The 26,079-nt window shown below is 40.5% G+C and overlaps 1 protein-coding gene across 1 annotated transcript in view; it reads left to right on the top strand.

Annotated features, from left to right (window-relative positions):
* The window catches only part of LOC139660285 (anoctamin-1-like), a gene marked incomplete at its 3' end in the record, with an annotated part of 61,453 nt that overhangs the window by 23,351 nt on the left and 12,023 nt on the right, over nt 1-26,079 (top strand). The window contains exons 4-8 of the mRNA XM_071538380.1: nt 11,857-11,911; nt 17,890-17,941; nt 18,871-18,926; nt 19,935-19,976; nt 25,007-25,071. Of these exons, the coding sequence (XP_071394481.1) occupies nt 11,857-11,911; nt 17,890-17,941; nt 18,871-18,926; nt 19,935-19,976; nt 25,007-25,071 (270 nt within the window). The remainder of the gene's footprint in view (nt 1-11,856; nt 11,912-17,889; nt 17,942-18,870; nt 18,927-19,934; nt 19,977-25,006; nt 25,072-26,079) is intronic.

The raw sequence follows: 26,079 nt of genomic DNA, 5'->3' as shown, positions 1-26,079 counted from the left end.
AATGATTCGTTCGTTCATTTTTGACCAGCACTAATCAGTTGTACTGCAGTAGTGGTGGTAATGGTGGTAGCAGTAATAGTTGAAGAATTTATGAATTTGCAAAAATGCCAAAAACATCATCCTGAATAATAATAATAATAAAAATGGTATGGTCCAGCATGTGAGTTTCACTGTTTTGAAATGGAGGGAGAGAGAATTTCAGATTTGTATTTTATTATGCATTTTAGTTTTGCAGTCATATCTCCAATAAATACTAAATGGAGTATTTAATTTTACAAGTCTCAAGTCTAACATTTAATTGTTTTTTATTGCGTTAGAAGCTGTTTTTGTAATTTGGTCGTTTCAAGTTGTGATCTGTAAAATCTGTGGTTTTTAAAATTTTGCCTCCATCTTTATTGCTAAGCAGTCATTGCTGTGGTGTTTTTGCACTGCACTTTGCAGAGATCACTTGTCAATCAAACATTTTTGTCCAGTACTGTGACATCTTTTTCCTTGGATTTTCTGTTGATGAAGTGTGAGATTCTGATAGTGGCACTCTTTTCTTTGTATAATCAGCCATGGTCAAACAAACAACAAACAAACATAAAACATTCAATATGCACCACAGGATTTTTCCTGGGAAAGACCTAGAACAATAGGTTGAACCACTATTGTATTATATCAATAGGTGATAGAGAGTAGCAAAACAGACATTTATGATAATGTCACAGATTATTATTTTAAATTATTGGATTTATTACCCAGGAAATGGATGACGGGGACCAAGGAAAGGCTTGGTCAGTGCCAGGCCAAAAAACACATTTTTGGCTCTGACAAAACAGTAACACCAAAATTTCAATCAATTTCTCCAGCAGTGCAAGAAACTGTGGTTCTAACAAGTAACCATGTTAGGTTACTCACACAACCCAGCTGATCTGGGTCGGTGCTATATTAGCCTGCTGGGTCATTTTAAACCAACATTTTTCATAGTGTATTACTATCCTGGTATCAGTTTGTTGTTACTGTTAATGCACATATGCTGACATGGGAGGCAAGGTTATTTTAGGCTGCCCCACACACCACCTCCCATAAACACGCACACATATATCTTTCAGTCTTGCTCTTCCTGCTGAGAAACATTTTCAAATGTGTTCTGGAACCATAGTGTATTTGCTGGAATTCTTTCTTTCTTTCTTTCTTTCTTTCTTTCTTTCTTTCTTCCTGCTAAAAATGTCCGCTGCTCAGAAACTAAGTCCTAGAGCAACCATATTTGGGGGTGGGCTCCTATGGCCCTCCACTACTCAGGCAACAAAAACTACATCAGTTGGCCACATGGTGGTGCTATAACAAACAACTTTATGTTTTGGTCAATAACTTCTGAAACGTTTATCGTAGAGAGAACATTTTGGTGTCCTTAGATTCTTTGAAATCTCATTTAATTTTTTTTTTTATTTAAAAAGAAAACACTTTTTTCATGACCTCTCCTAAGCCATTCATCTGATTCACACAAAATTTGGTGTGGACCATCTTGGGACCATCCTCCATAAAAGTTGCAGGTAATTGATAGGCCAAATGGTTTGGCTTTTATCAAACAGTGAACTTTAAACGGAACACAGCCTAACACAAAATTGGCCATAACTCATTGATCATTCATCTAATCAAGCCAAAATTGTAAACACATGTTGAGGAGTGTTGCCTGAGCCTGTGCACAAAAGCTTTTTGAGTTCTACCCCTGGTGGCTGCCACAAATGCAAAAAGTTTATATCTCATAATTGACCACATAGATTTTTTTTGACATGCTGTAGGATCATGTCCAAGTTGACTTAAGAAATTTGGTCATGATTTAAGAAAGTGGGTGTGGCTTATTACATAAAACCAAATCTCAAAAACGTTAAAAAAAAAAAAAAAAAAAATCAGCCATATAGAGAGTTGAAATTTTCAGGACATGTCAGCTGAAGTGAGATAAATCTTTCTTACATTGGTACTTATACCCGATTCTAAAGTCGCCCCCCTCTGTTTATGGCAAAAACTGACTGTGATCCCACAGCGTTGTCCTCCTAAACCGTAAGTTACAGAAAAAAACAAACATGATTTTTGAAATTGTAATTAATTTTGTTTTGTAAACTGTAATTAGCAAATTCTTGAAAACTGAGTGTATGGTAGATCAAAATGTGTAGCTGTAAATATTTTGATAAATTGACAATACATGTTCAAAATAGTTTGATCAGTGTTGCTCAAAAATAAAGACAAATGATGTCTGTACTCTCAAGATGATGTCTATAAAGCCATGTTTAAATTGATAAATGGAGAGCACTAATACATTTATAATATTCTTTTGGAGGTTTTCAACATAGGCTAGATTGTCACAAAACGTGTCCCTTTCTTTTGTTTCCCCACTTTCCCCAGACAAGATTATTAGCCTGTTAAGCCCTAGGGTGCTGGGAGGTGTGGCTCACCTAGACAGACATACCCAAAATAAATCAAGAATAGCTCCACAACTATCAGGTCTATATGCATGATCTTGGTCTCTATGGATAGGTAAGACCTCAGAGAATGTATTCCCAGTGTCAGTAACATTGTGCCTGTTATTATGCCTGAGTAAATTGTGATAAACCAAAGGAGAGATATTCTAGATTAGACAGTGGATAACACCATGATAGCAATGATCCCATGCACAGAGATGCCACTGAATTCATTCAGCAACTCCTTGACTACAACTGTACCAAAGTAGATAGAAATACCACAAAGTACATAGATTCTACAAAGGTTTTAGTAAGGATAGGACCAGGCGGACTCTCCATTTGGCCACTTGGATACCCAAAGTACCCAAAGTGTGCCAAATGGGTTTTTTACTTCTTGAAAGGGAATCTGGCTACAAAATACTACTGATTTACACTACAGGAGGCTATAATAATAATAATAATAATAATAATACATTTTATTTGCAGCGCCTTTCAAAACACTCAAGGTCACTTTACAAATTGATAAAAACACAATAAAATAGATAAAACAACAAACAAAGAACACAACATTAAAATAAAATAAAGATTATAACCTGTATGCAGTTTTAAACAGATGAGTTTTGAGTCTGGATTTAAACTGGGGCAAAGAATAAATGCAGCGGATGCCAGGTGGGAGTGAGTTCCAGAGTTGGGGAGCAGAGCGGCTGAAAGCTCTGCTCCCCATGGTGGTGAGATGGGCGGAAGGTACAGAAAGGTGGAGGGAGGAGGAGGACCTGAGGGAGCGAGAGGGGGTGGCAATATGGATCAAATCAGACAGATGGGGGGGAGAGGTTGTGGATGGCTTTGAAAGTATGGAGGAGGATTTTAAAGGTGGTTCGGAATTTTACCGGAAGCCATTGGAGCAGCTGGAGGACAGGGGTGATGTGGTGAAAGGAGGGGGTTCTGGTGATAATGCGGGCTGCTGAGTTCTGAACCAGTTGAAGTTTGTGGAGGGATTTGTGGGGGACACCAAAAAGAAGTGAGTTACAGTAATCGAGACGGGAGGTGATGAGGCTGTGAACCAGGATGGCAGTGGTGTGAGGGGTGAGAGAAGGGCGGAGGCGATTAATGTTTCGTAAATGGAAATATGCAGACCGGGTTATGTTATTGATGTGAGATTGAAACGATAGTGTACTGTCGAGGATGACACCCAGACTCTTTACCTGAGGGGAGGGGGAAACTGTGGAGCTATCAATGGTAAGGGAAAAACTGTCAGTTTTGGAAAGGGTGGCTTTGGTGCCAATAAGAAGGAGTTCTGTTTTATTGCCATTAAGTTTGAGGAAGTTTGAGGTGAACCAGGATTTGATTTCTGAAAGGCAGTGGGTGAGGGAAGAGGGTGGGAGAGTGGAGTTTGGCTTACTAGAAAGGTAGAGCTGGGTGTCATCCGCGAAGCAGTGAAACTGGATACTATATTTACGGAAGATATTGCCAAGTGGTAGGAGGTATATAATGAAGAGGAGGGGCCCCAGGACAGAGCCCTGGGGCACACCTGAAGTGACGGGGGAGGACTGTGAGGTGAAGGATTTCAGCTGGATGAACTGAGTGCGGCCAGTGAGGTAAGAGTGAAACCAGTGAAGGGGGGTGTGAGTAATACCGAGAGAGGAGAGTCTATCAAGGAGAATGGAGTGAGAGATAGTGTCGAAGGCCGCACTCAGATCGAGGAGGATGAGGATGGAAATCAAACCAGAATCAGCAGCCATAAGGAGGTCATTAGTGATTTTAATGAGGGCTGTTTTGGTGCTATGGCGGGGACGGAAACCGGACTGGAATTGTGCATACAATGCAGCCTTTGGCCATAACATTTACCCTGTGCATCATCAGATTCTACCATTGTGCACAGTATAAAATCAATAAAAAACAACTAAATTGTATCATTTTGTCTCCAAATGGAGTAGTTTTATTATAACAATGAAATATGAACAAGTAAAACTTAGATATCTAACATAGATAAGATAAAAACAAAGAGTCAAAAGTCAACTATGTACACTCAATATAAAAACAGAAATCCAGAAATCCAGAAAAAAGTAAACAAAAAGAGCAATGTGCAATATGTACAAAAACAATGCACTCTTAGTGCAATGTCAGTAATAAAAACACTGCTGAAGTGAAAGTACATTCAGCAGTCCAAGGTCAAAAACAGAAGAAAGCACAAAAACAAAAAAATACTGTAAAAAGGATGTTCCTGGGGTATGCACTGGTTGAGTGCTGTGGTTTCACAATTGTCTACATCCTCATATGGTACTCTTGAAAGCAGTTCCCGTATTGGTGTCTTCACCTTTTTCCCCTGGTCCTTGCAGAGAACACAGACCCTCTGCTGCGCAGTTGTAGTTTTCCCAAAGTACATGGGCATACAAGTGGTGCTGAGGGTGGGGCGGGGGGCAGCAGCAGCAACTGCAGCTTTGGCCTCTGCAACCAGCTCTTTCATCAGGACCTCCCTAAATCGTTTGTGCGTCATGGGGGTCTCTGATTGTCCGATGGCCAAGTGCTTGAATAGGATGTATGAATTCACAATCGCAATGTCAACAAAATGGCAGAAAAAGGTCTTATACCATCTCATCGTCTTCCCTCGAACAGCGTAATATTGGATGAGGGCATCTGATAGGTCCACCCCACCCATGTGGTTATTATACCGTATTTCCTCTAATAGTGGCCGGTAGTCAATTAAAAGCCGGGTCTCTGATAATGGCTGGGGGCGTGGTCGTCACGAACAAATAAAGGCCGGCCCCAAATACAGGCCGGGGGAAAAAACAAAGGAAAAAAACAATGGTGGATACCGGTAAACTCCTGGTGCCTGTTATATAATGTAACTGTAGTTTGTAGTAACGTACAAGTGCCACAAGATGGCAGTATGCCACAAGACGGCTCGGCCGGCGGAAGTCTCTGGAGCATGCCGTCGTTGATTACCAGAATTATCAGTAATGCATTGCAGTAACAAAAAAAGGACTACCTAACGTACCCCAACAGAAGCAGATCAGAAATCAAGGAGGCTTCATACTAAAATATGAGCAAATATACTTATCAAACAGAGGGAATTAGAAATAAAGGCCTGTCTCTAATATAAGCCTGCTTCCAATAAAGGCCTGGTACCCTCTGCAGTTAAGTAAAGGCCCGGCCCAATATTAGAGGAAATACGGTAATCCTTGATGGCATCAGGAACGGGAATGTTTTTATAGCGCCACTGTCCAGCCTCCTTCACTCTCCTGCATGTGGAGTCTCCACTGTATGCTTTGTGGAAACTGCTGCACACTGTCACCTCCTTGGTGTCCTTCCACTTGACAAAGAGGAGGTTGTCCTTCCGCAGCCACCTCTTGTCTCCCCTCTCAGCCTTCTTTGGTAAATCGTTCTGTGTTGTTTTGGGAAAGCCAATCTCGGAACCGATCGTCTATCAGTCCAGAGTCTAAATGTCATCAGACCGATAGACGATGGGTTCCGAGATTGTGGGAAAGCCAATGCGTGACTCTCGGATGGTTCCACAAGCTGTCGTGCTATTGGCAGCAAGTTTTTGAAAAAGTGCTGGGCTTGAGTAAAAGTTGTCAACATATAGATGGTAACCTTTTCCCAGTAGAGCAAAGTTTATGAGGTCCATAACTGATGTGTAACTGAGGCCCTCCCCCTGAACATTGGCAGTTTTTCCTTGATAAACAAAGAAGTTCCATGTGTATCCAGACTGGGAATCAGCCAAGACAAACAGTTTGTATCCAAACTTGGTTGGCTTGTCTTTCATGAACTGTCTGAATCCAATTCTGGCCTTGCTTGCCACCATCCACTTGTCAATACTTATTTCCCTGCCTGGCTGGAAGAGAGAGTTGCAAGCATTGACAATCTGGCTGTAGAGGGGTTTGATTTTGAAGAGCCGGTCGTATTGTGGTGTTCCCTTCTTTTTCTGATTTTCTTCATCCTCGTGGACGTCAGACAGATGAAGGGACCAAAAAATGGCCTCAAATCTGTCCCTGGTCATGCAGTTCCGTGGAAATGTGAAGTTGTTGGGCCCTCTCCACATGTCTGCCCTTGTATGCACTTGGATCATCCCAGAAAAGATTATTATGGCCAAAAATATGTAAAAGTTCTCAACTGAGAGGGGAGACCACTTGTATTGCATCCCTGATGTTTTTCTTCTTTCTGCTTTGTCATTGGTGTTATTGACAACTGTGTGAATCGCACTGGAGCTGAAGAAAAGCTTGAACAAGCTCAGTGGTGACCATGTCGCAGTTGTGTCAATCCTAGACACTATTGGATTTTTCGGCTCAAACTTTGGCTTTGGTGGTTCCACATCCAGCTCCTCTGGATTACGCCACCTCTCCTGCTCATCACCACCATCATGTCCAGAGGTAGCCCGCTTTGGCCGCTTACTGGCAGGCCCACGTCGTCTCTGCTGATCCCTCTTTGACTGTGTTGATGGCCCTGGGGCGGGGAAGGGGGACTTCAAACTAGAGGATGATCTCTGTGTTGGTCAAGAGGCAGAGGCTCCCCGTGATCTGCGTGTCACAGGCCTTGAGGTAGCAGAACTTGAACGTGTCATACGTGCAGGTGGCACAAACTCCTCGTCTCCTCCTTCATCATCCTCACTATGGAAACAGAGAGATAGATGTTGAAGACTCAATTTGCATTGGTTTATCAAAATAAAATACTCAAATGAATAATGAAGTCACATCAAATTCTGACTGCATAAGAGCTTATGAATATAATTATAAAGCTGTAATGGATATATCATGTCCAGTTTGAAACCAAAATGGTTTGCACAATAGACAGCTCAATACACAAACCTTGAAGGAGGAGATGACGCCTCGGCTGGAGTGGTGGAGGGCTGGGTGATTGCAGTGCTGGGGGGCTGGGTGGTTGCAGTGCTGGGGGGCTGGGTGGTTGCAGTGCTACGATGAGAATCATTCCACAGACGAAAAAACTGATTTTGTTACAAAATTTGTCCAATTCGCAATAACATGTTTAGCCAAAAGAGACAAATCTTGAGCAAATATGTAAAAATAGTTTTATATGATGGAATTACACAGCAGAAATAATGAAAACACAAACAATAGTCCCAGGCCTATCACACAACCAGCTGACTAGCCGTTTACATGATGAACCACTGTACGTGGTTGGGGTGGGATAAGGCCTTGTAAACAAACGCTTTGTCCAGTTGGTGAAATAAAATCAAAAACATAAAATCAGAAGTCCCACTTTTAGCTATCATCAAATGCCCTGAAACACATACACAGCTGACAAACCTACTAGCTGACTGGTCCCTTTACTAAAACGGGGGTGGGTTTCAGGCTATGCGATAATAGTAACAGAATCACTAACATGAAATAAAAAGTAAAATATCAAGTACAAAATATCAACAAGTTCAACAGAAAACAGCACGCATGCGCTGCCATGCTTGTCCCTTTACATCGAAACAGCTGATTGGTTGTTGTGGGGGAGTCGCCGCCATTGTTGTGGCTTTACATTATCAGTGACACTAACAAACATGTACTGCAAAGTTGTTCAAAATGCAAAAGAAACACAATTACTTACTCATAAACTGGATCCATGTTCATCAAAAAATATTCGTCCTCCTCGGAGTCGTATTCATCGTCAGTACTGTTGGAAGAATCATGAATTTCGACATCACTTCTCCTCTGAATCTCTTCCAGGGCTTCCAAGGCGCTGTACTTTGTTTTCTGCTGCTTCTTAGACATTGTAAAAGTGAAAAAAATACGAAAACAATACAATACGAGTCGAACAGGCCATCCGTAACGCGTAAAATCCCTAAGTAGAGTGCAAGTCTCTTGTGTTTGGATATAGAATCTCAGTGAAGCAAGTCTCATAGTAGTGGGACATACCGTTGGAATTGGCTTGTGATGAGTAGAGTATCATGGCACTGTGTTTGTAATCTGTAGTACCACCAAACGCCTACTAAATGGCAGCAAAAGACTGTGTATGAAATTGAGGCATAGGGATCAGTCTCTGCAATATAGGCCACCATGTCGTCCATTTTGATCGGAGAATCGTATGGATAGACTGAAAATGACCACGAAAGGGTAAGGAAACAACATTAGTTGCTTTTGATGACAATCGCTTTGGGATTTGATGGAATATGGGATATGATGGACTGTAAAATGTGAAGTTTGGCTGCGTGTTTGCTATGGGGCTGACGTGAGCTGATTAGCTCGGGCTATGCTATGCTTGGTATCAATGGAAAGAGTAGCTTCTCTAGTTTCATACGACACCCAACATGGTGGAGTGGAGCGAGCGGATTATGTGTACTGTTGCGTTCCATTTCGACTGTCCCTTATATTTATAGGGCTTTTATTTTGTAACTAAAATATTGAAATTATTGCCAAACAAACATTGTTTGGACAAAATACACTTGGAGTGTTGTTTTGGTAGCATTAAGGCCTCGTCTTTTAGAAACATTCGAAAAAAATGACCATCACAGCATTTTATGAACTTTTTACAGGCAGTTATTTATGGTACTGTTCTACTGGACCGGGTACCGGGTCCGTCAGGCTTTTAGTTCAAGTCCCCGACCTACTGTCACTAAGTCATGAATAGCCAACTAACAACAAACAGGTAATACTGTCAGGATGATATGTAGATCATTTTGAAGTGTCATGAACGAGTACATCAACACCAATCTCAGAACCCATCGTCTATCGGTCTGACGACGATTAGACTCTGGGGGCGACGGCCAATATTTCGGGGTTTCGATGGGTTCCGAGATTGCATCAACACTAAATCACATGTGCAGAAAACTCTCTAAACTCAAAGCAGGTGTTTGACATCATTTGTCAAAGGCAAAATATCTGATTTGACATCACTGATTGGGGTGTGGCCCAGTGCAACATGGTGTAAGCCAGCGATTTCAGACCCTAGAACCGAAGCTAACGTGTGCTATGTGGACCATTATCCACACATGGGGGCCAGCTGTGTTGCTGTTTTCACCTCTTTTCTAAAGCTTGTTGTCAAAATCCAGACCGACTCGAAGCTCCTCCCAGGTCCATTTAGTAGCTTTTAATTTTTTTTAAAACTAGCTTGGCACCTCCCTCGCTGTTTAAAAGCGGCCCTCACCCCCTCCCATTCCTGAAAAAAAATCTTGTAATGGTGGAATCGATGAAGCAAGCGAGTAAACTTGTTAAACTAGTCAACTTGCTACCTACCTCTTCACCTGTCATTGTGGGACATGTGACCTTCAGAAGGAGAAAAATCTGGCAAAGTGACACTGGTAACCGGTGACACTGCTCTGTAGGTACATTTAGTTTAGCTATTAGCCTTTATGCACAGTTTGCCCTTAGGGGCCTCCGTAGTCCAGTAGTTTTGCTGTGCTTTATTTACAAATGTGTTGCCGTTTCTGTTACCCCCTGGTGGTCGGAAAATTGTTATTGCAGCTTCAAAGTTTCAACAACAGTTTCAGTGCAACAGCAAGTTTCTACCCCATATGATTATGTATTGATTTATTTTTTAATGGAGAGCACTATAAAGTTGTATGTGTGGTTAGCAGAGGTGTAAAGTAACGAAGTACAAGTACTCTCGTTACTGTACTTGAGTAGTTTTTTTGAGGATTTGTACTTTTTAAAGTATTTTTATAATGCTATACTTTTACTCTTACTCGAGTAATTTAAATAATAGATATTCTACTTCGCTACTTTTAAAGATTTATTTTTTGCATTTTATGCTTTATTTGAGATATATAGTGAGAGAGAGACAGGAAGGTATGGGAGAGAGAGCGAGGGGAGGACATGCAGTAAAGGACCACGGGTCGGATTCGAACCCGGGTCGCTGCGGGAAGGCCTGAGTCGCTACTTTTAAATGTACATTCTGTTACTGAGTAAATTCAGATTTTTGTTTTGCACACCACACTATGAAAACAGCACGGTAGCATTGGGACTGCTCGCTAACAGTTCCAGAATCACTTCCGCATTTAGGGCGCCACTGGTGGCTTGTTGGTGCAGTGGCCAATGAAATTAAATTGTGCTCAAGACTGGCCAATTGAATTAGACAGACGTAGACGATCCACAAAATTGTAATGATCCCCATCGTCACATTAGGTCAGAAATCTCAGTTTCATTTGACACGGCTGATAGCCATAGCAAAATGGATGGATCTGATTCTGATATTGCTGCTGCTAGCAGCTCAGGCTACACCCATCCAGCTAGCTAGCTAGGCTAGATAATTAGCAAGGTGTGTGTTGGGGACTGCCCATTGTTCTGATGGCCCATTATTCCGAAACCCCAATAGTCCGAAAAATGTCCCATTGGAGGCCCTGCCTCCTAATGTTTCACACCCTCTTTCCCCCGGTTGATTGGGAGCATCTGTGTATATATATGGCTGTCAGAACTGACGTCCGGTAACTTACCAACTACACCACTCGGCCGCTCCAAACATCAGACCATGTGCGTCCAATGTGAGTAGCTTGTTCTTCTTAGGGAATTAAGCCTCACTACCATCGTAATATCACTGCTGCATGGAACGCTGCATAATTCCAACCAGGGAAATAGGATTGTTAGAGTAAATATCCGACCGGGAGGTCCGACAGCCAGCTTCCTCCGTTGCACCCGGGAAGGTCCGATGACGTCATTCTGCATAATGATTAGCCATGTGCTTCTGTTTGTTTGAGAAACGATGGACAATTCAGTGTGAACAAGCTATGAAACATTAGGAGGCAGGGCCGACTGACTGCAGGCCATGAATCTTTCTAACTGCAGGGAGAGTGTGTATTTTCGGAGCAATGGGCGTTTGTTTTCGGGATAATTAAAATATAAAACATTTTTAAAGTAACACAAATGTACTTTTACTTGAGTACTTTTAAATAGGCTACTTTTTTACTCTTACTTGAGTAATTTCCTAGACTAGTGATTTTGCTTGTACTTGAGTTAATTTTCACTGAAGTAACAATACTTGTACTTGAGTAGGATTTGTCAGTACTCTTTCCACCTCTGGTGGTTAGCACTGTCAATCATAGGCTGCAGTATCACAATTCATCTCCTTTAGTTATTCCCTCCTCAACAAACCCATAACACGAGCTTGTCTCAATGGATGAAACATCAGCCTCTTATGTGGAAGATTGTGGGTTCAAAGGCTTGTCTTTTCTGAAGTCATGAACTGCCAAGAACAAGGGGCGTATTTTCCAATAGAAAGTTTGGCCATTGTGAATAACTTGAACAATGTGCGATGAACAATATGGTTGCAATTAAATGATATCTATCTGTCTGTCTTTTCAAAGTATTCTAAGTATTCAAAGTGGAGTGGAACAGTCTTTTAAGCCCTTTTCAAAATCTGTTTTCTAATTGTTTATAGCTTGTCTTCCTACTTCAGTATGTAGCACAGTACAGAATATAAACTTTAATGGACAATAAATATATCATGTGCTCTGTCTGTGTTTGTGTGTTTCTATTCACAGGTTTGACCTGTCAGACAAAGATTCCTTCTTCGACAGTAAAACCAGAAGCTCAATAGTAAGTCCAGTGAATCCTGTCTGTGATCTTTCCACTAATCACTAAATCCCCATTCAGGATTGCAATTATAGGGTAATGAAGATCGTATAGATAGATAATGATAAGGGCATTTACATTAAAGGCAAATGGGTGCATGTAGTTTTGCAATGCAAAAGGCTTTGCAAAAGGCTTGTTCAATTGTGGACACTCAATTCAGTTCACACCAGCTTCGATATTAACCCTTCCTGTACTTTCACAATGTCACAAACAGCTGTAAGAATTGTAGACTAGGCACTCAAGTCTCTCTCCCCCCCCCCCCCATTTATCAGCCTATATCGCCACCCACTGCATCTTTTTTTAAATGCTCCTCACAGATCTATTATAATGATAATAAAAACTTTATTTATACAGCACTTACCAAAAACAATGTTAGAAAGTGTTTTACAGAAGAGCGAAAGCAGGCTAAAAACCGTACAAACAGACAAACTAGAAAATAAAGACAAAAAACATAACAATAAGCATTATAAAAAGGCTTTTCTTGAAAAATAAGTTTTTAGAAGTGATTTAAAAGACACAGATTCTGCTGACCTGAGATCCTCTGGCAGCCTATTCCAGAGCATGGGTGCTTTGATCGCAAAAGAGCGGGCACATTTTATTTGTAGCCTGGACATAGGGACTGCTCGGAGGGCACTGCCAGAGGATCTTAGGTTCCGACTGGGCACATACTAGGTTAAAACGTCAGGGATATAGCTTGGGGCTTGGCCACATAGAGCCTTAAAAACAATCAGTAAAATCTTAAAATCAATTCTAAAATCAACAGGGAGCCAGTGCAGCGAAGCTAAGATAGAGGTGATGTGATCCTGTTTCCTAGACCTGTTGAGAAGTTTTGCGGCAGCATTTTGAGACATTTGCAGCCTGTTAAGAGAATTCTTATTGAGACCAGACCATAGTGAAATACATATTAAAAGCATACTAAGCAGGATTTTCCCCACACTACATGTTGTTTGCCTCTGTGTGTTCATTCAAATTGTCATCGCCTCCCTGCACTCTCCCACCACTAGTGCAGTACACGCCATAATAACAACATACTAAAGCACTTTGAGCCGCTCCCATACACCTCCATGGTGGGAAGCCCCTGGGGGATTGAAGCTCCATTGTATGCCCTACTGAAGTAAAGCTCTTTTAATTTTACCTTGGTTGAGTGCAGAGGGGCTTCCCTCAACTCAACGCCAACAAATTTCAAGATTCAAAGATTCAAAAGCTTTACGTTGTTGTCAGACTTTGTGTTTCACCTGTCCCCTTCTACAAATGAACGTCTCAGTGCATTGATGCATGAGTTTGTATTAAGGGAGTTGGCGACTTCAATATGAACAGCCCTACTTGTTATACAAGTGACCAGTTAACTTTTCAGTAGAATGCATCCTCTTTTAATCTTAACAGGCCAGCAACAAGCAACGGCAGCGTTGGTGAATGGAGGCAATTCTGGTTGGAGTAATATTTTCTGAAATTCCTGCTTCCCATTAAGGTGGCTGAAATCTGACAAAAGATTTGCTTTTTTCCACCCTCAAATACCCCAGTGACAATGTCAATTCCATGTTTACAACGTCAACTATGGGAGAAACAACAACAAAACAACAAAACCCACGGAGCAGGGCTTTTATTGTGAAGTGCTCATAGGAAGTGCAAACTGTTTGCTGTTTACTGGCAAACTGCTCAATATTAGAAAGATGCAATACAATCTGAACCAACAGGTTGATGTTATAAGAAGATATAATCCAAAAAATTACAAAAATATGCTTTTGTTGGTGCTATTTGGCCGCGATTTCATCATCTCTGTTTCATGGGCAAAAAGAGGTATGTTCAATGACGAAACGGATTAAGCAACATTTAGAAACATTAACTCCCAACTGCGTTCTTCTATTTAAATTGTGCTTATTGTAAAGTAGATATATCGATACTTTACCATGGAGTCTATGGAACACCCGGTGCGTCCTATACAGACGCAGAAGGGTACCTTTAGCATCATAATAGTGACACCAAGGGATTTGACAAAGAGTCAACATAGGACGAGTTGGGAATGAGAATGGGTTGGGCCAGGTTTGCTTGATTATCCAGTACCTTTTGCGAAGTTCACAAGACATGTGATTTCTTCCTCCATGTCCAGTAGTCTCATGCAGGTGTCGTAGGATGAGTGTTGGTATGTCAGCAGTAGTAGTCAGGAGTATGATAGGAAATCTACTCTCCTCAGGCATTGCTGCCCTATTCAGAGGTCATCCTACTCTGAGTATTCCATCTTTCAATAGTGGATTAAGTTTGTAGATGCTACTCATCTTTTTGACACCAGATGGGAAGCTTTGATTTTAGGTGTGACAGATGATGGAGTATTCTGCCTTCTCCAAATTCTCTAGAATGATGGTCTGTCCACCCAATGTGGCTTTAACATCTTTCATATTCTGTCCTACAATCTTGCCCGTTTCGTGTGACTGTGTTTGAGGCACTGACACTAGATTGAAACTCTTTTCTCTTGTGAAAATTGTCAATGTGTCCTTTACCTTCTGAAACCATGTTACTGCCACTTTCAGCTTTCTCCAGCTGGAGAAGTAGATGATTAGGTTGCCTGTTGGATTTTCACCTTTGACACTTACAGTGTTGACAGCAGGGGCTTTCTTGACCTCTGGGTTTTCATAGGAGAGTGAAGTCCTTGTCTGACTTCCAAAGCATGTCTGGGCCAAAGATCCATCTCCTGTCATTCATGAACTTGTCTGCCTTGTCTGCCAATATAGGGTCAGGCTCCTGCCTGTTTATTTTGGCCTTTGGATAGCTGTGGACCTGAGGGCAGCCAAACAAACACAGCTTTCTTTTGGGCATCCAAATTGTTCCTACCCCAACCACTAGAATGGTCTCAGGTGGGAAGTAGATAATTCCAAGTGGGAAGTTTCCCAGTTGTCTTGAACATAACACGGCACAGCCCCCACACAGAATTAATGCCCAGAAACACTGAACACAGCATATACAGGCAGAGGAGGTAGAAGGGGAGACTCACCAGTGATGGGTATTTTTATAGATTGGAGCTGCAGAACTCACCGCACCTTTGACGAGGTACAAATACAAATGACTGTAGGTGCGGAGGCCAAAATACCACAATGTGTGTAATGGTTAAAAGCCTGTACACTACATGTAAAAAAGAGGATAAAAGATTATTTTGAGATTGTGCTTTAACAAAGAAGTGCAGATGTTGTAGTCTCAAATGACTGCATTAACACAATTCAAAACAAAGAAACTATATACATAGTTCACGTGACATGTGACTGAGTCACATGAGGTCACATTCTGAGGAATTCTCCTTCAAAATGATTTATGCTATGGGATAATGTTTTCCCTTTTTTTCCCACGGCGCAGACAAGGGCATCACAAGGCAAATTCAGGTCAGGCAGTCAGTCAGGCAGTCAGTCAGTCAGGTAACGCTTAGTGAGATGATGCGCTTCGTCAGATGGCCTCTAGAGGGCATTTTTGACTGTGAGATGCAGTGTTTCCCATACAGAGGAACAAAATCAGTGGTCTGTATAGAAATGGATCTAAATCGATCTCTAATGTGCCTGATGTGAGCATCACATCATGTCTGTAGTTTGGAGATGTACAGACCGCAGACCAGCAGCATTGAACTCAATCCACAGAAAACAAAAGTGACACTTAACATTTCTCAGTCAGTAACTGGGATTAGTAGGCAGTAACTCGTCTTCGCTGCCATACAGATGGTAGGTGCCTTTAACGTTACCTTGTGGTATTTAAGTAGCGTGGAATTAGGTAATTTAATCGTGTCGCAGTGCTTTAGAAATGCATAGAATTGAACACGTGCCGTGGGTCTGTACAGGATCTGTGCTTGTTTCTTTAGAGATGCCAACTTTTTTAGCTTGTTTAGACATTTTGCTATTACACTAAAATAAGAGCATTCTATTACTTGGATCACTAGGAATGTCTGTACAGTTTGTAATTGGATGATGCCTGTTTTTTCATTTTCATACTTAAACTTAACTGATGTGATGACTTCTTGTCTGTCAATTTTAGGCCTACACGTCTAAGAATTATAAGATCCTATTTGCTATCATGTAAACCTAACAAGTGCACTATTTCTCATGATTCAATTAATGTTAATGATAGCAGCTTTTGCTGCCAGGGACCTTGTTATGATGATATATCTCTTGTTCTCTACCTTTTGATGTTCTCATGTGACTGAGTCGATATGTGAATTATGTATATAGGTTCATTGACCTTTTGACCTTTTTTTGTAGATTGCCAGTGCAGTGAAGTGGTGAGATTGAGGTCATTTAAAAATATTTTTACTGGTAAAATCCTGCATAGTATGCCTTTAATTACAGTTCACTAGATCCTCAACATGAAGACACCATTGCCCAAAATGCAATCGAAGGGTTTGCACTTCTTGTTCTTGTTCATCACTGATTGTCTTTTATACTGTCTGTCTAAATATTTATAGATATTCCTAAAATGTGATATTTAGCTGCAGAAATATGTTGGAATTCACATCTCTTATCTTTTGGTAGAGAGATTACAGTACTAAAAAAAAAAAAAAAAGCCCCGGAATCATGTCAAAGAGTGTTAGAAAGGGGTGTTCAGGAGACTATCGCCACCATGGTACAGCGGTCAGGTTGTAAGAAAGACGTCCCACTGTCCAGTCCAGATAGATGCATCAAAGCTTATTTGTAGTTTATGTTGTATACATGTCTCTGTGTTTGTATATGTGTGTGTGGTTCTGCAGTACAACCAAGAAAAAAAGGAATACAATAATCAATAAACAGAACAATCACCTCAATCAAGTTCAATTCAAATATTCATATGTGCACATTACTGCAAGTACCTGAGGAATTATTGAATTAATTTAAACTGTAACTTACCTACAAAGATACTATACTTAGACTATAACAATCTAGAATAACAGCTACAAATACAGATAACTGCCAGTAATGACTACAGAGGACATATCCAAACACCAGTTTAGTGAATCAAGCAGGAATCAGGTATATATTAACAAATGTATATGAACTCAGAATATATTACCATTAACAATTAACATAATTCAAAGGTAAGTCATCACTTACATTTGTCATTTACGCACAATCTTAAGGGCAGCGGGAATGCTGGTAATTCGGAAGTTGTGGGAACACAACTCTAAGACAAAGGAAACAAACGGAGTGCATCAAACCCTAATCATCCACAGCTTGGCAGTGAGGTGAAGTGGTAGGATAAAGATCAAGTGGGAGGGAGTGGAGGATCATGGGAGACTGAGTTCTATAGGGGGAGTAACTCTTTTCTACAAAACTGCGGTTGGTCTCCGCGGCTGCAGCTGGACTTTAACTTTTGCCTTCACCTTATTGGCTTCCAGTAAGAAGTGTATGGTTTAAGTGTAGATAGGTTCCTACCAGTTAAATTAGTAAAAGACTTCTTAAAAGCTTCCGTGCCGGCCCGTCTTCACTTTCACAGACAAGACAATCTACCAGTGCTGCTGGTAGATGGTCAAGGGGGAAAATCATTGAAGTGTTGGCCCCTGACAGACTTAATTTAACGAGCAACTCAATTTAAAATTATATATAATTACCCTGGAGAAACGAAGTCCACCAAGCACATACAGTAGAGTTTTGTTTCTCCCAACCGCACTAGTCCACTGCTCTATCCAACAAGGACAATGATCAGAAAATGGGGATGCAAAAATAAACCAATTTTTACTTTTCACTGGTAGGACTGTACTTTTGTTGACATTTGGATGAAAGACTTGACCTGAGCCCCAATCCAGAAATTGTTTGGTCATATAAATGCGAGATTATTTAAAACATTTTTTGTAACCCACCATAACTCCATAACTCAAAATACAAGGCTGGTTTAGTCAAATATTTACACACATAATCAACATAATTAAACCTTTCATGCTCAAATTGTATGTTAGTTGTCACTGTCAGTAAATTGTTGTGTCTCTTTCCCTCTGTCAGGTTTTTGAGGTATTAAAACGAACAAAATGCACAAAGGCCAAGTACAGCATGGGTAAGCCTCTCTCTCTCTCTCTCTCTCTCTCTCTCTCTCTCTCTCTCTGTCTCTCTAAACTCCAGAGGATCATCCACAGACTCCACTACTCAAAGACAAAAGATATGGCCAGATATCTCTCCATTATGGGACAAATGCAATCTAACTGAGGCAAATGTTCTCCATAGCTTTGCTCTCTGTCCCAAGATTGAGAGTTATTGGTCTGAAATTTTCAAAATATTTTCATAACTACTTAATGTCCACATTGAACCAGATCCTATCCTAATTGTACTGGGAGTTTCAGTACACACACCCATATTAAAGAGAACACAGCAACATCTTTCCCATGGTCCAAAATCCCAAACCATGACATCTGCTGGACAACAGCAACATTGTGACCAATGAGGAGCATATTTTGTTGTTTGAATATGTTAAAGCATAGCCTGTCTAAAACGTTACTACCTGGAATTATTTCCTCTTGAGGATTATAAACTGTCTTTAAGTAATGCTGTGTAGCATTTACAGTATATTAATTATATCAAAACACCTTATATATGAATAAATGGTAACACTTTACAATAAGGGTCACTAAGTTAAGGGTTAGTTAATGCTTAATAAGCATTAACTAGTTAATTAAGACAGGTGAAGGGCTGTCTTAAAGTTAAGAAAAAAATCAAGAACAAATTTGAGAACTTTCATTTCAAGAATACCACTTATTCCTACATTTTTTCTTAGGAAGAAACATAAGAAGAAAGTTAAGAAAATATATAAGAACTGTTTTTAAGAATAGCATTTTTTCCAATTTTTTTTCTTAAAACTAAAGTTAAGAAAAGATGGCACTTGAGAAGATTTTTTTTTCGTAAGAGGGTTTTGTGAATCCGGCCCCTGGGCCTTTATTGGCGAAGTATATGAACACTATAAGTAACTAACACTGCCTCTCTGTCTTGTAGGAATCACCAGTCTTCTGGGTAGTGGTGTTTACGCAGCAGCCTACCCTCTCCATGATGTGAGTAGCACCGGTTGTACTTCAATACATTAGCATAATACTGGCACTAATACACCATTGTTATAGATGATACTAGCTGATGATGATATAATCATTTCTTGAATCATTTTGGAATTTCTTTAATATTCTGTAACCCCTGCAAGCTGCTTTCAGTTGGTTTTCATTAATATACAGACTTAATTATTTAAACTGTACCAAACTACTGGGAGTGACAAAATCAGAGCATCAAAATCACAAAGCAGACTTTGGGGCTTTAGACATTAGTGTTTTTTGGTACTATTTGACTCTAATTTCACATTGATGCATTAAAACGAATGTGTACGAAGGTGTACGAACGTTACACCTTTAACTTTAACCCTCTTAAAAATAAATCATAGATATAAAAGAGAAAGTGAGAGACTAGTGAGAGTCAGATTCTAGCTGATGGTTGTTTCCTGTATATAGTTAGTTAATACCCCTTGGCTCACACCTTTGACTATCAAACCTGCTGACTCTCCAGTCATTTTTGCCACCAGCGTCAGCTGAGCCCTGTGATATTTTACAGCTTATAAAATTATTTATTGGTATCCATTACAAGAAAGATGAGAAGGCCAGGGTCCATCCGTCTGCATAAAGCTTTTAGGTATACTAAATGCCATATGTGAAGAAATCTAACAGTGAGACACACACACTCTCTCTCTGTTTCTAATAATCTGGCCAGTGCTCACTCAGCTGTAGCTTGTGAACACACTGCCCACTCATACCCTTTTTCCTCATCCGCTTGTGTGAGGCAGACCAGAAAACCCAATCCAGCAGAGCCTCACAAAAAACGAAAGTGAAACAAAAAATTCTACAACGTGAAACTTAAAATTCTACAATTTGCTCCAAACTCACATGCGATTGCAACGGTGTGCGTAAAAAGTAACTTGACACTTTATAATTAGCGGAGATGTGTCAAGTCAAGTCCTGGTCAGGTCATACAGCTACAAGTCTAAAACTGTCTTTAATGATTTTCTTCCATTTTTTTAGGGAGATATAGTGGGGGAGAACGCAGAGCCCAACGACAGGAAGGTAAGAATCATTTATAAACTCGTGGAAAGGACTTAAAATGTCTCCAAAGAGTGTTTTTCATGTTTCATATTTTTTGAGACACTTGAAAAGCCGGGGGGAGCAGAGGCACGAGTAATGGGTGTCTATGCCAGTGATTCTCAACCTTATTCATATCAAGGACCCCTAATTGACTTCACATCAGAGCAACAGACCCCCATTTGATGAGATTTTGTCTCTCAGACCCAGATGTGAGAATATTTTTATTGTTAGATATGATTTTGTCCAGAATTCCATGACTATCACTATTGTAGGTAGAGAGATAACAGTGAAAATATGATCAAAATAGTCATTCTTCTACATTCTCTAATTGCGTTAAGATCTTGTAAATTAAATAGTGCTGAAGTTTAGCAATTCATCAATTTGCTGGGGACCCCCTGGAACCCCCTAAAGGACCCCTGGTGGTCCCCGGACCCAATGTTGAGAAACACTGGTCTATGCCATCTCTGAGCACTGGATTTTAGGCCTTTTTTTAATCATTTATTCATGGTAAGTTAAGTTTTCAGCAATGCGGCACAGTTACATACTGTAGGTTTACATGTGGGAGCTAAAGCCTAAATCAAAGCTCACGGCTCATCTGTGTCCAGACTGGTTGGATTTACTACCAGTGAAGTGTATGCCTATATTACGCATTGCACAGTTGTCAGTTCTGTCCATTTTACAGGTTCACTGTGGAGACATCAAATTACAACATTACAACATGACAGGCCAATAACAATATAATATAGATAGTACAAGTACAAGCACAGCCCCATCTATTTCCTGCATAGCCCCACTTCTTGTGTCCATAGCTATGTGCATTATAGGTATTATGGAAATGGAACAACCTGCACCAGCTATAAATTAATGATTTATAAACTGATGATTTTCAAACATAGCGTGACAGAAGTTTAGTGATTTATACATTACTAATTTGCAAGTTGTTGCATCACAAAGAAATAGTAACAAGTGATCCTAAGTAGCAACTCAATACACTTAATAGCATAACATGTCATAACAGACTGCTGTTTCACATGCAATTATATCACAATCACTTATTCCTTACATAAAAATGAATGTCATTGTTAGATGGGACCAAAATAAATATTCTTGGAGCTAAGGATGCGTTTCTCAACAAACAACTGTTTTTCAGCAATTCTAGTTTGATTTTTATTTTTATTAGCACGGCAGTTTAACCTGCTATACAAGGTCCGTTCTTGTTCCGTCTGCCTACATTTTACCTATGGATAAGTGAACACAGTTATCCAGTTTTGCTTATTGTTCCATAAACAAATCAAGTTGTACTGTGAGGAACATTAATGTACCATATAGTGTACTTGTGTCACTTTTTTTGAATGTAGGCCTACTGTTGCTAAATAGAAGGCTTTTCAGCGCCTATCCCTACATAACCTCATCTCCAACATTTATTCTAGCGACATTAGTTAATGTATCCTCTATTTGGTTAACTGACATGGCGATAAATGACTGCAGTAAGCAAAGTCTTGGCATTTCTATACATTTATATGACTAAAATATGGAACAGACAGATGCGGTCTGGAGGTAGTTGCGGAGAGGAGGATGAGGGGAAAGTTCAACGCCATCCTCTCTACAACGAGCTGAGGCTGATGAGGAGCAGCTTCAGCCACAGGCTCCTCCTCCAACATCAATAACCCCTCATCTTATCTTATCTATATCTTTAAAGTCATCCTTCTAAATATGAATGGGTTTTTAGTGTATAGTTATTAGAACTGACATGCAGAATGTTTTCGTGAGAACGTAAGAGGGAAGCTCTTATTCATGAGTGATACTTGTTGCTGGTCATTATTTGTTGTTCTCATGTACCATGCGTATGTGTGTGTTTGAGAGGGTGTGAGAGCAAGTAAGAGACAGAGAGAGCGTGTGTTGTCAGGTTAGCACTGGCTAGGTTAGAGAGAGAGAGAGAGAGAGAGAGAGATCACATTACAGTGGTCTGGTATGTTGCTACTGTATCTGTCTATCTACAGCTTGTAGCTCGGCACTGAATTGGATGTTTGCCTGTGTGTGTGTGTGTGTGTGCGTGTGTGTGTGTGTGTGTGTGTGTGTGTGTGTGAACTTGCATACGTAGGTACATCACGGCATAATGGCTTTCAGCCAAAAGGGTGTAACCGGGTACATCGGGGTATATAAGGTCATAAAGGGTGTGTGGAGTATGTAGAATGGAACAGAGCACCGATCAGCTATGGCAGAATGAAGGTCATCGGTGACTTTTAATTAAAGCTGACTCTGTACTGTGACGTGCATGGAAACCACTTTAGAGTTGAATATATCCCTAAAGAAGTGTGTACCTAAACAACTAATAATTAAAATAACAAGCACATTTTCTGTATAGGACCACAGCACATGTTCAGTTCAATTCAGTTCAGTTCAGTTCAGTTCAGTTCAGTTCAGTTCAACTCAAGATGCCCTCTAGAGGCCATCTCAAGTGTTGATGACTGACTGACTGACTGACTGACTGACCTGAGTACGCCTCTTGATGCCACCGGCTGTCAAATGGACTACTGGTCTATTTGAAAATGGAACAGTAGTTTTAGAGTCTAGGCTGTCGTTTTTAAGAAGAGGCTGGATCGGTCCTTTAAAGGGGGGGTAGCCTAGGATGTGTTAATTCTTAGTATTTATGGTGATTTTGGTACTTGGAGGTGTGAAGTAATAAGAGTAAAAAAAATGGAATCATATTACTATGCCATTTCCCCAAAGTCACCAACTATAAAACACACCTTTATACAAGCCAGTCAGATTTTGCTCCAGTGTCTATATAGACACTGGACTGTCTGAAATCCACCAATCGGTGCTAAGAGGAGGGTGGGCCTTCCAGAATGGCCAGCCAATCAGAGCAGTAGCTCATTAGCATAAGAAGCTGCTTATGTAAAATTACCTATTTTCTTGAAGGTGGGAACCAAACACTGGGAAGTGAATAGCTAAAGCTATAACTAAAAGATTTTTACTGAAAAAAACTTAAAAGATGTATTTTATACACACCATTGAGCCAGCAGCAAGAGAGCTGTTATGAACAGATAGAATGTTTGGAATAACTCGAAAAAGACCACAATGTAGAATTAAAACAGACTGCTGTGAACATATCACATGATCTGGGTTAAAGCTGTGTGGGTTGTTTTCTTGGCATGGCAGGTGTGTGTGTGTGTGTGTGTGTGTGTGTGTGTGTGAGGGGTGAGGGGTAGGGTGGGGTGAAATCTGAGACGGCGCCAAGGTTACACTGGGCAATGTGGTCTAATTGGAATGTGCTCAACCATTCAGCGCTAAGGTTTATTGGTTGCCAGATGTGCCACTCAAGTCACTCGGGAGCAAGGGGAGGCAGCATCATTTTGTTGCTATGCACCTAGAATTTACAGGACGTCCAATAACTCCACAGCTTTTTAGTTTTTTCCCACTCCCCATGGCGATTATGGATTGGTCTCTGTCCGTTTCATAAGTAACCTTTATATGGCCTTACTCAAATAATTAACCACCCACCAGTTAAAGGAATAGTTCACCCAAAAATGAAAATTCTGTCATCATCTACTCACCCTCATGCCAGTTGAAACACAGGTGAAGTTTGTCCGTATAACACACAGGGAGGTTGCCAGCACAACTCCATAGCAGCCTTCTCCAAAACAACTGAAGTCAGTGGGGACCAGTTCTTTAGAGTTCCAAATAGACCTACAGTATATTTACACCATCATTTAGTGCAAATCTTAACTACAGCTGATTGATTTGCAACAAATAATGGTGTATAGGTCTTTCTATTCACAGTGTGATTGTTTGGCTGTTTTTGTTTTGGAACTCTAAAGAACAGGTCCCCATTGACTTCAGTTGTTTTGGAGAAGGCTGCTACCAAGTTTTGCTGGCAACCTCCCTGTGTGTTATATGGACTAACAAATTTCACCTGTGTTTCATTTGGCATGAGGGTGAGTAGATGATGACAGAATTTTCATTTTTGGGTGAACTATTCCTTTAAAGCCAGGCTGTCCAGACAATTGAGAACTTGCTCCAAGATTGTTGGCCAGCCACTAGAGCAACCTTTGCATGCAGCTTACCTCAGGAGCATGCTTATTTTAGCGGATAGCATCTCCTCCGACCCTTCACATGTGCTTTACGGAGAGTTCCAACTTCTGCCTTCAAACAGGTGGTTCCGAGTCCTGCAGATTTTGGGTGGAGGGTGCAATATATGGGCTCAGTGCAGTATGGGGGTAACTCAGGGTAGCTGCTATTCTGAAGCTTATGTGTAATTGAGTGTAGTGTGATTATGTGTTTTATGTCCAATGTCATTGTATGTTTACCCTAAAACGGGGCTGCTGTGATGCATAACAAAAAAATCGGACAATAAAGTTCTATCGTATCATATCGTAGAGCATGTGTCCCAGATTTCATGCAATTTCATCATCTTAATTAGGAGATACAGATTTCTGGTCTTTGTCGCGATTGGCCCATCTATTGGTCAATCTTATAATGACTTTGCACACATGGTTACTCAACATATTTTATTCCACATATTTTAACATGTTCACTAAGTTTCTAATGAATTGACAATCGGTCATGAAGTTATTACAATTTAGCTTACAGGCCACGCCTCCTCACAACTTCAAGAGCTAATATCGGTAAAACGAAAGTAGATATCAAAAAACTTTGAGCAAGAGTTAAAGAGCTTGGTCCATAGATGGTACGGACTGATTTTGGTGGTAATCAGTCAAACGCTGTAGGAGGAGATGTTAAAAATGTGTTTTTGAAAAAATCCCAAATGGCGGAAAATCTATCTAGGCAGACTGTTTTCCACAGAGATCATGTTCTCATCATGTTGGATCAGTGTATGTGACAGTCACAGTCCATTATCAAGGAAACATTTAAGGAAACGCCATTCAACTCTGAGGCTGCATGGCAAATGTTTTGTTGGTAAGATAAATATAAATTATAAAGGCAGGATAAAACTGGACAGATGATTGAAATAACGTGTAGAATAACGCGTTGTTGTTTGTCTTCCCCAGCTTTTGTATGAGGAGTGGGCAAGCTACAGTGTCTTCTACAAATATCAGCCCATCGGCCTAGTCCGGTAAGGACTCATTCTTTTCATGTCTATAATTCCAACCAATCAGCTTTGCTGTTTTGAAGAACCATGCCTCTTTATCAGCCTGTATACCAGCCTATCAACCTTGTAAAGTGAGGATTCTTATATTGGGAATGATATAAGAAGGACTCTTCTTTTGAAAGGCTATATTAGTTTTTCAAGGGACTATGCATGTGAAGACAAAAACAGAATAAAAACTTTGAGCTTTTTGTTGTGCTCATACTATAGGCCTACTTTATCTTACCTTTTCGCTACCTTTACAATAGTTTTGTCAGTCATACTTTCGTTCCCTATGTTACCCACTATGCTGTTTTTTAGAATCTAGCAAGCAAATTGTGGGTTTGTTAAAGGTGTTACATGTAGCATTTTTAAACGTCAGCAAATCATTGTCATTAGTTCTGTTGCCTTGGTATAATTACTGTAAACAATTAGACCATGGTCGAGACAATTTGTAACAAGTGGTATTGTTAGTGCTGACATTTCTCCAAATTAAGACCATATTTCCCATAAACCCTGTCCCCCTTCTCCCTCACTGGTGTCTTTAGTGTTACTGAAGAGGATAAACATGTTAGAAGCGATTTTTCGGCCTTTCACTCCTTCCACCATCTGCCATTGTCAGAAACTCTGAAAGCTTTAGCTCCGTTTGCACTGGGAGAACAGCGCCCTCTTCCTGTTTTGTGCCATAAAGCAATCCATCAGATTCCCCACCAAAATCCGACCTGGTGGCACACAATGTAAAATACAGTGTAGAGGCCGGTAGAGGCTGCCAATCTTCTCGGCAATGGTGTTGTGTGTTTACGGTAATTCTACAAATTTCTCAAAAGGAATGTGGTAATGATGTGTTGATGATAAAATGACACGCGTAGCAGAATCACAACTCAATGCAAACCTTTGTAGAAAAGGCATGGAAATAGGAGTGAAAGCACTCGTCGATGTGACTGGAGATGTTTGATGTTCTGTTATCAGTATTTCTTATTTGTTAAAGGCAGAGGT

Source organism: Centroberyx affinis, unplaced genomic scaffold, assembly GCF_046629955.1.
Source record: "Centroberyx affinis isolate AG114_WGS23_722 - 3 ecotype Tasmania unplaced genomic scaffold, CSIRO-AGI_Caff_v1 ptg003266l_1, whole genome shotgun sequence".
Lineage (NCBI taxonomy): Eukaryota > Metazoa > Chordata > Actinopteri > Beryciformes > Berycidae > Centroberyx > Centroberyx affinis.
This window is presented reverse-complemented; position numbering and strand designations above follow the sequence as displayed.